Source organism: Balaenoptera musculus, chromosome 10 (genome assembly GCF_009873245.2).
Source record: "Balaenoptera musculus isolate JJ_BM4_2016_0621 chromosome 10, mBalMus1.pri.v3, whole genome shotgun sequence".
Taxonomy (NCBI): Eukaryota; Metazoa; Chordata; class Mammalia; order Artiodactyla; family Balaenopteridae; genus Balaenoptera; species Balaenoptera musculus.
This window is the reverse complement of record NC_045794.1, coordinates 92799996-92815001: the sequence shown is the minus strand read 5'-3', so window position 1 is coordinate 92815001 and position 15006 is coordinate 92799996. Positions and strand designations below refer to the sequence as shown.

At 57.3% G+C, this 15006-nt stretch overlaps 1 protein-coding gene across 1 annotated transcript in view; it reads left to right on the top strand.

Annotated features, from left to right (window-relative positions):
* The window catches only part of MYH9 (myosin heavy chain 9), a 90739-nt gene that overhangs the window by 73795 nt on the left and 1938 nt on the right, over positions 1–15006 (top strand). Inside the window, exons 24-40 of the mRNA XM_036865572.1 lie at positions 359–482; positions 2436–2607; positions 3390–3602; positions 4281–4425; positions 5663–5869; positions 6094–6198; positions 6440–6592; positions 7742–7990; positions 9090–9302; positions 9458–9670; positions 9970–10131; positions 11219–11347; positions 12224–12312; positions 12416–12539; positions 12838–13046; positions 13709–13817; positions 13922–14094. Coding sequence (XP_036721467.1) covers positions 359–482; positions 2436–2607; positions 3390–3602; positions 4281–4425; positions 5663–5869; positions 6094–6198; positions 6440–6592; positions 7742–7990; positions 9090–9302; positions 9458–9670; positions 9970–10131; positions 11219–11347; positions 12224–12312; positions 12416–12539; positions 12838–13046; positions 13709–13817; positions 13922–14094 — 2789 coding nt within the window. The remainder of the gene's footprint in view (positions 1–358; positions 483–2435; positions 2608–3389; positions 3603–4280; positions 4426–5662; positions 5870–6093; positions 6199–6439; positions 6593–7741; positions 7991–9089; positions 9303–9457; positions 9671–9969; positions 10132–11218; positions 11348–12223; positions 12313–12415; positions 12540–12837; positions 13047–13708; positions 13818–13921; positions 14095–15006) is intronic.

Genomic DNA, 15006 nt, shown 5'->3' with positions numbered 1-15006 from the left:
GGGGAGGTCGAAGGCATGGAGAAGGTGGCGCCATCCCGCCTGCCCTGAATTCCCTCGCTGACACTCTGTGTCACCTGGCGGCTCTTCTTACCTGAGCAGAAAAGGGTGACGCAGGCCCAGGAAGGGCTTGGGCACCCCCTTTATGGGTTCCAAGGAGGCTTACCCAGCTATTGCAGGGGAGCTAGTGACCTTTCAAAATGACTGCTTTGATCTAGGAAATCCTAATGAACTTGACCAGGTGTTTAAGGCCCTGCCCCGCCATTCAGTCCCCAATGTCTGGGTGAGTCGTGCCTTGAGGAGAGCTGACGTGTTCTGCGCTCAACTGACTTTAAGCTCTGACCTACCCTCGCCCCCCCAGGAGAAGAAGCTGTTGGAAGACAGAATAGCCGAGTTCACCACCAACCTCATGGAAGAGGAGGAGAAATCTAAGAGCCTGGCCAAGCTCAAGAACAAGCACGAGGCAATGATCACCGACCTGGAGGGTAAGGGGGTGGCGGCAGGAACGGTCGGGCTCGGGATCGCTGGAGTGTCCCCTGCTCGGGGGCCCAGCCTGGGCCTCCCTGCCAGGAGCTGGAGTGCCGGCTGGGTCTCCCACTCGCTCTGAGCAGGCGAGGCTGGGGTCTGTGGTATCTGGCCACTGCCCTCGAGACATGGGGGTCAGTGCCCGCTCCCTGTGGAGTCTGGACCTCCAGGCACTGGTTGGGAGGGACGCTCCCCCAAGTGACGAGCGTTGAGAATTGAGCTCTGGCGTTTCTCTCGTGTCGCGCACCATGCGTTTCACAAGCTTCTGAGACTTCCTAGGAGCTTCTAGGTTTGGCTGCGGCTCTGCCACTTACTAGCTGTGTCATCTTGTACCTATTAATCTCCGTGAGCTTGAGTTTCTCTTACCTCTTAGCGGACACAGCGAAAGGGTGAGTGTGAGGACTGAACTGAATAACGCGCATGGACGTGCTGTGTGTGTTGTAAGATGCCGGGCAGGTATCGCGAGAGGCCATTGCTTCACGTGGGGCAGGGAGACAAATCATGCCTCCGTCTCCCTGTGCCCTGGGATCCGTGGTGGCTAGGAGGATGGCACAAGCCCAGGTCTGTGCTGTCTGGGGACCCCTTGTCCCCCTGCCCCTTGAGAGGAGTGGAACAGGGGGCAAGGGGAGCCCAGACCACCGGGGGGGCTCTGAGCTCCAGCCAGAAACCACTGCTCCCTCTGTGGCGACGTGGGACAGCCCGGTGCGCAGGGCAGTCGTCAGTGCCCAGTGGACGTAGGGCTGAAACCATCTGGGCTGGTGGCTAGGAGAATTTTCCCAGCTTGGTTTCTTGGCCCCTCCTGGGTTAAGGTGTTCAGGCCATCAAGGGGAAGAGACGTCCTGACACAGAGATCTCTTCACCTGGGAATAGTCTGAAAGACTCCATCATCCAGGAGGTCTTGGAGCAGCAGGCCTGCTGGATTGGCAGACGTGAAAGTTTGACACTAACAAGCGTTGCCAAAGATGTAGAACAGTCAGAACACACACACGCTGCCAGTGGGAGTATAAATTGGTAGACAGTTTCGGAGAACAATCTGCCAGTGCCTAGTGAGGTTGAAGCTTTGCCTGCAACCCATGCCTCTTGTCCATGTGCGTTGGGAGTCATGGGCAAGAACGCTCACAGCATCGTGGCTCAGGAGGGCACACAGCTATAGGCTGTGCCCATCTATCCTACAAGTGCCCATCAGCTGTAGGATAGACAGATAAGTTGTGGTGTGTTCACATGGTGGAATACACAGACAGAAGTCCAAATGGATCGATTACAGTGACACTTAAGTTGCTAAATCTCAAGATTTTAACGTTGAGCGACAAAGGTAAGATGAGGAATAAGAGTCGCCAGCCCTTACTGCACACACTCTATGGGCAGGCGTGGTTCCAGGGGCTTTCAGATACCAACACATTTGAGCCTCCCAACAGCCTAAGGAAGTAGCTTGTCTTATAGCCTTACTACTCAGATGAGGCACAGAAAGGTAAGGACATCACCTAGGTGACGTCATAACAGGAGTTGTAAAGCCCATTGGACTCTGGCCCCGCTGTACCGTCTCCATAGAATTCATATAGGACAGATCCCTAATGTAAGTTCAGATCCATGCAAGACTAAACGTTATAATTTTTAGGGAGGCAGACATGGTGGAGCCTCAAAGGGAAACGAGGGAACTGTAAACACGAACTTTGGGGGAATAGTTCCCTTGGTGGGAAGGGTCAGTGGGTGGGGTTGGGGAGACAAGGACTTGGAAGCTTATGGTGACGTTCTTTCCCTTCATCCAGGAGTTGGGTATGAGTGTGAATCATGATCATTTAAACAGCACAGATGTTTTGTAACAAATATTTGGCATTTTATGTAAGATTTGAAGACAAAGACAGATCTGTAGCCACTGAGGGGTCTGTTCGCATCTCTCCATTCTTCCTTCTCAGAGCGCCTGCGAAGAGAGGAGAAGCAGCGTCAGGAGCTGGAGAAGACCCGCCGGAAGCTGGAGGGAGACTCCACGGACCTCAGTGACCAGATCGCCGAGCTGCAGGCTCAGATTGCTGAGCTCAAGATGCAGCTGGCCAAGAAAGAGGAGGAGCTCCAGGCTGCCCTGGCCAGGTGAGGGCCAGAGCATCAGCCGGTGCCCGCACTCTCAGCGTGCCCCCTGCTGTGGTTCTCGGTGCATCAGTGAACTGCGGGCACGCGCTCCGCTGTTGTCTTGGAAGCCAGTTAATGACAAAACATTTTCTGTTCACTAAAAGTGCAGTCTAAGGCTTCTCTGTCACTTGTAATCCCCAAAAAAGTCATCCACAACCCTAGTCATCCAATCATAGCAATTCTTTCCTTTTTAAAATTTCGTGGCTACAGGCATGCTTTTTAAAAATAGATTTTATTTTTCCAGGCATATTTAGACTCATAACAAAATCGAGCAGAAGTTACAGCGAATTCCCAAGTTCCCACGTGAACAGCCTCCCTCATTAGCAACCTCCCCCACAAGAGTGATACATTTGTTACAATTCGTGAACGTGCACTGACACATCATTATCACCCAAAGTCCGGAGCACATTGGTATTTTTACTTAGTTGCTGTAATCATGGACTGTAGCATTTTATTTCCTTTTTTTTTTTTCAGTTAACATTTCATTTTTTTTTGATGTTTAAAGCACTGAATTTTAATTTGGAAAATGAAATGATTCTTCTGTGAGGTTTTTGAATTCTCCAAGTGGAATAGCGCTAAGTCTTCTGTATACGTCAGATGTTTTTGCTGAGAAGAGCTCCTAAGGGCCATGACTATGACTGCCAGAAGTGGCTTTGGCTGCACCTCTCTAAAGCCTTTTCTGCAGACTCTGCTCTCCGTAGGTGACAGTGACCTCATCCTGATGTTGTTTCTGTCTTTGGCAGAGTGGAAGAAGAAGCCGCCCAGAAGAACATGGCCCTAAAGAAGATCCGGGAGCTGGAATCTCAGATTTCTGAACTCCAAGAAGACCTGGAGTCTGAGCGTGCTGCTAGGAATAAAGCTGAGAAGCAGAAACGGGACCTCGGGGAAGAGCTGGAGGCTCTGAAAACAGAGTTGGAGGACACTCTGGATTCCACGGCTGCCCAGCAGGAGCTCAGGTGTGTCTTGGGACCGACTGCCCCAGTCACTGAGGGACAGGGGTGGTGGTGCAGGGAAGGGGAGGCTGTGGCCTGGGAGGGGTGGACCCCAAGTCTCTGCACACACACAGTGGCCTGTTGTCATGGAGCAGAGAGCTCGGAAGCTGATGGGTCCTCAGCAGCTTCTCCCTAGAGTAGAAGAGCTTGGCTTGGAGTTGGGGTGAGGCAAGGGTGGGCTTTAAAGCTGAAAGGCTACAGAAGCCTCTACAAAGTGTGTCTGCGGGGAATTCCCTGGCAGTCCGGTGGTTAGGACTCTGCGCTTCCACTGTAGGGGGCACGAGTTCGATCCCTGGTCGGGGAGCGAAGATCCTGCATGCTGCATGGTGCAGCCAAATAAACAAGTTAATTAATTTAATTAATCTGCTTATAACTCACTCCTGGCTCCTCGTATTTAGAATAAAATCCAATTCCTTACATAAAAGGCCTACGGTACATTAAAAAAATAAATACATAAATAAAGTGTGTCTGTGAGCCTGGGCTGTAGGATGGATGGCCGTGGAGAGAGGCCAGCGGGCAGAAAGCTGCCTGGGGTGGCCAGTGCCCCTTGCCGGGTGCTGCTCTCTGCTGCCACAGAAGAGCCCCAGGGCAGCCTCGCTCCTGGATCCCCGGCCTCCCTCCTGAGGGCATTTCTCTGTCCAGGTCCAAACGTGAACAGGAAGTGAACATCCTGAAGAAGACCCTTGAGGAGGAGGCAAAGACCCACGAGGCCCAGATCCAGGAGATGAGACAGAAGCACTCGCAGGCCGTGGAGGAGCTGGCAGAGCAGCTGGAGCAGACGAAGCGGGTGCGTGGGCCTCCCCAGGGCTGGCTGCATGAGGCTCTGCCACCATCAGGGGGACCCTTGCAGAGTCTAAGCTGCAGCCCTTCGTGGCTGTGTGACTTGGGGATATAGGCTCCTCTGTGCCTCAGTTTCCCCATCTGTAAGGGAGGCTGATGATAGCCCATCTCATACAATTAATGTGAGAGTTAGAGTTGGTAACACGTGAGGCACTTAGATAGTAAGGGCTCGGTAAGTTGTTCAAGAATCATTTATTCTCATTCTCATTATTATCTTGTTCATCAACCTGCCAGACCAGAAAATTTCATGGAATTGGAGCGACTCTGAAACTGAGTTTCAGAGGGCCATCGGGGTCCCCTTTTCTGAAGCCCGTCCCTTCTCTAGAACACCCCCAACAGGTGGTCAGTTGGAGTCTTCGTGGGAGAACCCTGGGGATGTTGACCCCAGATGGTTTCTCGGCCAGGCAGCTGTGGCCGGGCAGTTCCTGAGCAAGACAAGTCCTGCATCCCGTGGCTTCCAGCTCACGGCCACCCTTGGTGGCAGCCCGAGAAGGCAGAGGCTCTTCCACGTGGCACCCTGTACAATATTTTCAGAAACCTGCCTTGTCTACCTGTCTACCTTCAATTTCCACCTGGTTCTGGGCAGGTTGAAACCTTGCCTGGTCCTTTAGCTGTTTTCACCCAAAGTGACTTTGCATTCACGCTGGGTCCAGTTTACCCTTGAACTTGCCCGTGATGCTGTGGCCGGCTCGGTGCGGACTAGATTGGGATTGTCGTGGTTATCCTGTAAACTCGGCTTTTATGTTGTTTGGAAGAATATTACTGTGTTACTTTGAACATCAAATTTTCAAGAGGCTTTCCTGGCAGTCTAACTACGAACAATTATAATTTCCCTCATCCTATGATAACAGCGCTAAAATCTTAACATCAACAATGATGACATCTTGCCCTTGGATGCTCCCTGAACCCCGTGCAGGAGGCCGGGCAGGGATGGTTTGAGAGCTGGGGGAGCCCACGTGCCGGGTGTCCGGCCCCAACTGGGTGCTGAGTTCACATCAGGCCCGAGCCGTCCGAGTCTGGGGCCCTTGCCAGCTCGTCATCCCCTGGACTTGCCCAGTGTCGTTTTTGCTGCAAAAGCAGCCGATTCTGGGTCTGGATCCGCCGGATCTTCGATGATGTTAGAAAGACCAGCCTCACGTCACAGGTGCCCCCTTTCACGTCTTCGCTTTTCTCCCCGCTGCCAGGTGAAAGCCAACCTCGAGAAGGCCAAGCAGACCCTGGAGAGTGAGCGAGGGGAGCTGGCCAACGAGGTGAAGGTGCTGCTTCAGGGCAAGGGGGACTCCGAGCACAAGCGCAAGAAGGTGGAGGCCCAGCTTCAGGAGCTGCAGGTCAAGTTCACCGAGGGGGAGCGCGTGCGCACGGAGCTGGCCGACAGGGTCTCCAAGCTGCAGGTGAGGCCTCCGCCGGACCTCCTGGGTCCTGGCCCACGTCGCCAGGGCTCCCGCTCTTCTCTCTCTCTCTCTCTCTCTCTCTCTCTGTCTCCGCAACCTGGCTCAGTCTGCGAGGCCTCTGGGGTTCAGCCTGTGACTCAGGTCCAGCACGGCCGAGAGAGCCGAGGTGGGGCCCAAGCAGCCGTGGTCGAGCTCACGGGGCTTTGTCTCCCGTCCGTGCGCAGGTCGAGCTGGACAATGTGACGGGTCTTCTCACCCAGTCGGACAGCAAGTCCAGCAAGCTCACCAAGGACTTCTCCGCTCTGGAGTCACAGCTACAGGACACGCAGGTAAGGGCGGCGACGGGTCCCTGTGCCCACACGGCGTTAGCGGCCAGGCTTCTGGGTCTTTGTCTCAGAGCACCCTCCCCTGCATCCGCGGGCTCTCTGCGTCCTCCCGGCTCCTTGCCAGGTCTTTGCTGGCTGCCCCCTGAATCCGAGGGACCGCTCCCCTCTTCCACCAAGGGTATGGGGACCGCGAGGCCCTGACGCTGCGGGTCCTGAGCCCCTGCCCTCCCTGTTCTCGGAGTAGGAGCTCCTGCAGGAGGAGAACCGGCAGAAGCTGAGTCTGAGCACCAAGCTGAAGCAGGTGGAGGATGAGAAGAACTCCTTAAAGGAGCAGCTGGAGGAGGAGGAGGAGGCCAAGCGGAACCTCGAGAAGCAGATCGGCACCCTCCACGCCCAGGTGCGGAGCCGGCTCCCTGCAAGACACCCCAGGGAACTGTGGGTTGGAGCCTGCAGGCTGGGGAGCTTCTGGCGGGGCGCCCACCTGGACTCCAGAGCACAGCCCTGCCGCTGGGTCCACCCAGGCCTCCCCGAGCTGGACACCTTCCCGTGGGGAGCTCCTGCCCTCCCCAGACCAGGGCTCATGCCTGGGGTCCCCAAGGAGAATTTAGGAAGCCATGAACTTGGGTGGAGGAGACGTACATCTTCATTTCCCCAGTCTCCAGCTGGCCTTCAGCATTTTCTTCTGTTACGAATGTAGGCAACAAGCCGTGGCCCTGGCAGTGCCCGTGGCCTGTTCAGTAGGAACCACCGGTCATCGTGTCCGAGCTGAGGCCAGGCTTTGGGAAGGTCATCGTGCTCCTAGCTACTCAGGAGCCTGCTCTCTGCTGTGCTGATAAAGAAGCACGATGGTTACTGAACCACAGTCTTAAAAAATACCCGACAACTGCACTTTTCTATATTGGTTTCTTGGTAATCCTACGTATTTTGCTTTATGCATGTTAAAACCTCGTTATGAGAAGGAGGTCATAGTCTTCTCTAGACTCTGAAAGGGTCTGGGGCCAAAGATAGACCAAGGGCCCTCTTCCGGATCCTGTCTTAGGACTTAAACGTGCCAGAAGATCTGCCCCAGGTCGGGGAGGGTGCAGGCTCAGTTCCACACCTGGGTGGCGGTAGGGAGTGTGTGCACGGTGGCAGCTGTGTGTCCAGATGTGAGGAGGGGGCTGCGAGACGGACGCCTGCAGGCAGGGGGCACCAGGCTGCTGTCTGGGGGAGGGGAGGGGAGGGGAGGAGAGGAGGCTTCCCACTGTAGGCCTCCGTCTTGGTACGAGCGGCTGGTGCAGGTCACGACTGAGAGGCCTTCCCAAGCTGACCTGCGGTGTCCGCCTCCCCTGGGCTCCATGCGCTAGGCACCTGCCCTCTGCAGAAGCTCCATTTCCCTGGACCCAGAGGGAGAGGGAAGTGGTTGGGGGAGCCGTCCCCGTAACTGGGTTGGCACCCCGTTCCTCCGCTGGCGGGTGGCAGGCCAGCTCCCAGCTGTCCCAGGTGCGGGCATGTTACCCGAGCAGGTGCCGTGCCGGGTGCCTCCTTACCCCTTGCTCCCGCCCAGGTCACTGACATGAGGAAGAAGGTGGAGGACGGCGTGGGGTGCCTGGAGATGGCCGAGGAGGCCAAGAGGAAGCTCCAGAAGGACCTGGAGGGGCTGAGCCAGCGCTACGAGGAGAAGGTGGCCGCTTACGACAAGCTGGAGAAGACCAAGACGCGGCTGCAGCAGGAGCTGGACGACCTGCTCGTGGACCTGGACCACCAGCGGCAGAGCGTCTCCAACCTGGAGAAGAAGCAGAAGAAGTTCGACCAGGTGGGTGCTGTTGGTGCTGCCACCGCCTCGTGTCCTCCCCTCTGCAGACAGCCTGCCTCGGGCAGGGGCCGCTGTCCGTCAGCGCGGCCCGGGGTCACCATCGCCCAGCTCGGGAGGAGGCCCTGGGGGGCAGGCGCTCAGAGGGCCCTCCCGGATTCCAGCTCGTTGAGGCGCCTGGAAAGAAAGCGCTCAGAACTGGGTGTCTTCACACGATAGGTTTGGGAGCAACATTTCCCCTTTCTTGGTTTTTTATGTTTTTCGAATCTTCTCTAATTCGAATTTTTCTTTATACGTTCGTAACTCTTGCTTACTCCAGGAGATCTGAGGCAGCTTACCGAGACGCAGACAGTGGGGTGGGATAGAAAAATGGCATAAAGCAGGGGTCGGCAAACTGGCCGAGGGCGCCCACTGCCTGTTGTGGACAGAGGTATTGTGCACAGCTGTCACTACAGCTGCTTTTGTGCTAACGTAGCAGTTTACGCAAAGTCTGAAGTCACACGTGCAAAGTCTAAAGCGTTTCCCATCTGGCCCATTTAAGAAATAAGTCCATGGAATAAAGAGGTGCTGAAGCAAAGGGAAGGGGAAGGGGGGAAAATAAGATGATATGGTCAGGGTGGGCCAGCGCAGGGAAAAGATGTCTCACATCCTTGGAGGAGGGCCACATGGGATTCGCGCCTCCGAGCAGCCAGATTCACATCCTTTTCAAGGTAAACGCCAACCAGTCATTCAGGAAAACTGGGGGCTTTCCGGGTCCTGAGGGTGAAATATTTACTTCCTGTGGGTTCTCCTGGAAGGGGCACTGAGTGTCATAAAGAACCTTGGTTACTAAGTGATAAAAGTTACACAGACGCTAATGGGTTGTGGCAGAGGCCATCTCCGCCTTCGTCTGCTTACGAGGACACACCGCACAGCACGTGTCACAGTCGGAAGCAGCCGGCTCGCTGCTCGCCTTGGTCCCCCTCCCCCCAGACCTGGCCCCTGGGACCCTCCTTCCCCAGGGAGTTCGGGGCCGGATGCTTTACCTGCCAGAGGCCAGCAGGCCCTGAGCTCTTTCTGAGAGCCGGTCGCTCGAGCCTCATGGTGCCCGCCTGTCTCCCAGCTCCTGGCCGAGGAGAAGACCATCTCCGCCAAGTACGCGGAGGAGCGCGACCGGGCGGAGGCGGAGGCCCGGGAGAAGGAGACCAAGGCGCTGTCTCTGGCCCGGGCTCTGGAGGAGGCCGTGGAGCAGAAAGCAGAGCTGGAGCGGCTCAACAAGCAGCTCCGCGCGGAGATGGAGGACCTCATGAGCTCCAAGGACGACGTCGGCAAGAGCGTGCGTCCCCGAGCCCGCGGCTGGCACTGGGGCGGGGGCGGGGGAGGGGGGAGATGGCCTCAGGACGCGAAGGGTCAGGGGCTCACGGACACTGAGGCCCGGGACCCTGGGGGCCTCGCGCCCCTCTGCTCCTGACCGGGTCCCCTCGGCGGCAGGTCCACGAGCTGGAGAAGTCCAAGCGGGCCCTGGAGCAGCAGGTGGAGGAGATGAAGACCCAGCTCGAGGAGCTGGAGGACGAGCTGCAGGCCACCGAGGACGCCAAGCTGCGGCTGGAGGTGAACCTGCAGGCCCTGAAGGCCCAGTTCGAGCGGGACCTGCAGGGCCGCGACGAGCAGAGCGAGGAGAAGAAGAAGCAGCTGGTCAGACAGGTGCGGACAGCCCTCCCGCTCCCCTGGGCCTAGGCGGGCAGGGAGCCCTGGGTCCTGGGGCCTCCTTTCTCCTTCCGCTGGGACTGTGGGAGTCCCCTGATTATGCCCTCCATGCCCTCACATTCCAGTCCTCTGCCTGGGGGTCGGTCACCCCCTCTACTAGGGTTTTATGGTCAGGAATCCGCACTGTCCCGGAGGCCCCGTGGACGCCCCGGGACTGGACCAAGCCCACCTGGGCCGCGAGCTGAGGCAGGGTCTGTGGGTACGTCCGGCCTCCTGAGCCGTCGGCATCTCCCCAGGTGCGGGAGATGGAAGCTGAGCTGGAGGACGAGAGGAAGCAGCGCTCGACGGCCGTGGCCGCTCGGAAGAAGCTGGAGATGGACCTGAAGGACCTGGAGGCCCACATCGACTCGGCCAACAAGAACCGGGACGAAGCCGTCAAACAGCTGCGGAAGCTGCAGGTGAGCTCAGGCGGGACCAAACCGGATCCGGCTGCACATGGCAGCGCTGGGCTCAGCACGGGGCTGGGACACTAGTGGGGTGGCCGATGAATGCTGGCAAGTGCCACCTTGCCCTCCCCGAGGAAGGTCTTGGGTGCCTTTAGCTCCATCTCACAGATGGAAACCCAGAAGCTGAGCAGAAACAAACTAGTCAGAAACAAACTTGCAGTGAGATTGTTGTCTTTGAGTACCTTAAACAAAGAAACAAACAAGTGTACACCTAGAAATGCAATGGCGTTATAGTCACTTAGTGGCAGATTTCTAGAATAAACCAGACGTGACCCATTCCAGCCTTAATGGACGATGGTGGAAGGTTCCAAGCTGATGGTTCAGAGAAGCAGCCCAGAGCACAGAACACGTACTTGGCCTCATCAGTAATGAAAGAATAATAAGTTTAAAAAACCAGCTCTGAGATGCCACATCATATCCAGCAAACCAGCAACAATAAGAACGAGTGTAAACGCTGGTGTTTGCGAGGTCGTAGGGCATAGGTGCTCTCATTGCTGGTGGCCGCTCTGCCTGGTACCACTTGGCCGTGCCCAGCAAGGGTTGTATCCTTTGGCCTGGGGAATCCCAATTTGGGATTTATCTGCAAAAGGAAAAAAAACCACAACTATTTCCCAAGATCTTCAGAGTTAAAACGAATCACCAGTGAACAAAGGACTTATGACCACACCATGTTGCCGGGACTAACCTGGCAGGTGGCCGTTGATCTGGAGCAGTGGGGATGGCGCCAGAGCGCGGGATCCAAATCAACAGGAGGTGGTAGAAAGTAAACAAAAACATAGCTGGAGTTGTACCCACCCGGGGCCTAACGCTGCCGCAGGTGTGCTTTGTAAATCCTAACAGTCAAAAGCGTGTAAAGATGGTATAGAATAAAGGGAAGCTTTGTCTTTACTCTTTTGCCCTTTTATAGCTATGTTGGTTGAATGTGGCCACAGGCTGAGACCCAGCCATCGGTCCCCGTTAGCGGGGTGTCCCTGTGCGGGGGGTGGGCACACGGGAGTGGCGGGGATGGTGGCACCAAGCTTTTCCTCCCTGCCCCCAGGCCCAGATGAAGGACTACATGCGGGAGCTGGACGACACCCGCGCCTCCCGCGAGGAGATCCTGGCGCAGGCCAAGGAGAGCGAGAAGAAGCTGAAGAGCATGGAGGCCGAGATGATCCAGCTGCAGGAGGTGGGCCGGACCGGAGCAGGGCGCTTGGGGCCTCCCCCCATCTGCCTGGGCCACCCGGGCAGACCTGGAAGAACGGGCCAAGCTCCAGAAATGGGCTGGGGTGGTTCTTGCTTTCTGAAAGAACACCCCTCAGGGTTTCATGAAGTAGCAGGGCTCCCTGGTGTGATTAAAACGTGTGTGTGAATCAAATTGTCACCTCCTGGGGCCGGCTCCCTCGTGAAGCGAGGCTTTCACCGCCGCCTGCTGTGACTTGCTGCCTGGCGAGGAGGGGTCCCTCGCAGAGGCTTACGGCACCGAGTGTCCCCTTGGCGGCCTTGTCCCTCACACGAGGCAGGCTGTGAAAGCGTTCCCCAGGCTCTAGGCGGTCTTCTGCCTTGAGGACGCTGGCTACCAGGTTGCTCCTAGCCGGGCCAGGCATCCAGGCTCGCCTCGTCTGCCCTGCCCGGACCGGCTGTGCCCTCCTGCACACGTGGGTCTCTGGTGAGGCCGCCTCACCCTCCGGGTGAAGCCCTTGCCCCCGCCGGCTTTCAGAGCCCCGCACTCTGGCCTTAACTCACGTCTTTGTCCTGTCGCCCCAGCTTCCTGTCTGCCTGGAAGGTAGAGGGACTGGCATCCCGTCGGGCCAGGATGACTTCCTGTTTATTGCAACATCCCCGGCACCTGGCTTAGTTTTTAGCACTTAGATATGGGGGCTGTGTAATCATACGGTGCCTAAGCTGTGACTTCAGAGGGGCTCCTGAGAACGGGCTTCATGGAGGAGGCAGGCCTGGGAAGGGGTTTGGGAAGAGGGGGCCAGGGGCTCACAGTACCGGGGACAGAGGAGGGCTGTTGGCTGCGGGCGGCCCCGGCGGGTCACATTCCGGGTTCCCGTGGCAGGACCTGGCGGCTGCCGAACGTGCCAAGCGCCAGGCCCAGCAGGAGCGGGACGAGCTGGCTGACGAGATAGCCAACAGCAGCGGCAAAGGGTGAGCCGGCGTGAGCGCGGCGTGTTCCGCCGGGCGAGGAGCGAGCGGGTGAGGGGTTCCCCACTCTGGCTCGGCCCCTCTCACTTCTCCGCCCACTCCCCAGTGCCCTGGCGTTGGAGGAGAAGCGGCGCCTGGAGGCCCGCATCGCACAGCTGGAGGAGGAGCTGGAGGAGGAGCAGGGCAACACGGAGCTGGTGAACGACAGGCTGAAGAAGGCAAACCTGCAGGTGAGCGGCCGGGCCTCTCTCCGCACCAGGGCCGCCTCGGTGACGTGGGTGGGTCTCCCCCGTGGCCGAGGCAGAGGCAGCCGCCCCCGGATGCTTAGGGGACAATGTCCTGGTGCCTGCACTGGCTCCTTGGTTCCTCTCTCTCGGGTGTTGTGCTGCTTCTGGACCCTTCACGTTGGGCAGCTCCCTCTTCTGGGAAGACCTAGTGATCAGGGGCCCTGCAGGGTCCAGCTGCCCCTCCTCTGCCCCCAGCCGGGATCCCCGCCTTCCTCAAGGTCACCAGCCCTTCTTCCCACAGATCGACCAGATCAACACCGATCTGAACCTGGAGCGCAGTCATGCCCAGAAGAACGAGAACGCGCGGCAGCAGCTGGAGCGCCAGAACAAGGAGCTCAAGGTCAAGCTGCAGGAGATGGAGGGCACTGTCAAGTCCAAGTACAAGGCCTCCATCACCGCCCTCGAGGCCAAGATCGCACAGCTGGAGGAGCAGCTGGACAACGAGACCAAGTGGGTGCCCCTCGCCCGTCACCGGGCACCATCTGCCGGCTCCTCTGTGTGCCCATCCCTGAGACTGTTTCCCCCCATCCTGACGGGGCTCTCATCCCTTTCCCTGGGGCCTTTTGCTGGGGCTTGTGGAGTTTGAATAGGACCCACAGCCCACTTCTAAAGTTGGGGAGCCTGATGACTCTCTGAGGGCTGAATCAGAGAGGTGGGGTTCCCACCCGCCTGGGCAGCCCATCCGTGGGCTCAGCAAGACTGAGACTTCTTTGGGGGTAATGGGGGTCAATCTTCCTTTTTCCTAGCTTTTTTTTTGGCTGCACTGAGCAGCGTGTGCCATCTTAGTTCCCTTGACCAGGGATTGAACCCATGCCCCCTGCACTGGAAGCGCAGAGTCTTTAACTACTGGATCGCCAGGGAAGTCCTCTTTTTCCTAGCTTTATATGTGCTCTCTGAGATGTGTCATTTCCCTTCCCTGAACCTCAGTTTCCTTATCTGTGAAATGGGGCTAATCCCAGTGCCTTCATAAGAGTGTTCAGTAAAGACGGTCCACCTTAGCATCAGGGGAAGTACCAGTGAGGCCCAGGAATGGGTGGCCCGGCCTGTGGATTTGTCGGCCAGACCCTCCGAAAGAGGGTGCCCCCCTGAGCCTCTGTGTTCATGCCTTTCAGGGAGCGCCAGGCGGCTTGCAAGCAGGTGCGTCGGGCCGAGAAGAAGCTGAAGGATGTGTTGCTGCAGGTGGATGACGAGCGGAGGAACGCCGAGCAGTACAAGGACCAGGTGTGTTGGTGGCGGAGCGGGGCCCTGCCCCTTGGCGGCTGAGGGCGGGGAGGGCCACAGGCATGTGGGGTCGTGACCGGGGCCCCTGCCACGCGTCTCCGCAGGTGGACAAGGCGTCCACCCGCCTGAAGCAGCTCAAGCGGCAGCTGGAGGAGGCCGAGGAAGAGGCCCAGAGGGCTAACGCCTCCCGCCGGAAACTGCAGCGCGAGCTGGAGGATGCCACGGAGACCGCGGATGCCATGAACCGCGAGGTCAGCTCCCTCAAGAACAAGCTCAGGTGAGCCCCGCCGGCCCCACCCGCCCGTTCGCAGGACCCTCTTTCCTTCAAAAAGTTAGTTTGTCCTGAAAAGCAGAATTCGGAAAATGAGGCTCCTATAAACTCGGTCACCTTTCTCAGCTAGATGTCAGTGAGCAAGGTGCTTAATGACGCCGAGAAAGTGCCAGTCAGAGAGCCCTTCCTCGTTCTCCTTGCCTCCTGGGCTGTAGCCCGCCCTTTTTTTTTTTTTTTTTAATTTATTTATTTATTTATTTATTTATGGCTGTGCTGGGTCTTTGTTGCTGCGCGCGGGCTTTCTCTAGTTGTGGTGCGCGGGCTTTTCATTGCGGTGGCTTCTCTTGTTGCAGAGCACGGGCTCTAGGCACATGGGCTCAGTAGTTGTGGCACGTGGGCTCAGTAGTTGTGGCGCACGGACTTAGTTGCTCCACGGCATGTGGGATCTTCCCGGACCAGGGATTGAACCCGTGTCCCCTGCATTGGCAGGTGGATTCTCAACCACTGCGCCACCAGGGAAGTCCTAGCCCAGCCTTTTAAATAAACTCTCCGGGTGATTTATTCCCGTCCTGCCTGAGGAGTCTCTTCCTGTCGCAGCGCTAAACCCAATGAGAACGTTTTCAGGTTTTGTCAACTAGAAGTTGCTCGAGGCAACCCGGCCGGTCCCTGGCACAGCTTTAGGTGCTGGGTGAAGACGGGCATCTTCTGACTCTGAACCAATGGAAAGGGCTGCTTGGCAATTCTCAAAGGAGTGTCACGTTCAGGCAGCATGAAATGGTTGAGGCAGAGGGTCTTTTTGGTCGAGATTCTCACTGCTTACCTCCTTTTCCCAGTGATCATTTTTTTAAAGCATAAAAGCAACAAGAGCAGACAGTCTAGTCAGTGTGTGATATCGATTTTCTTAGCCGGGACCGGAAG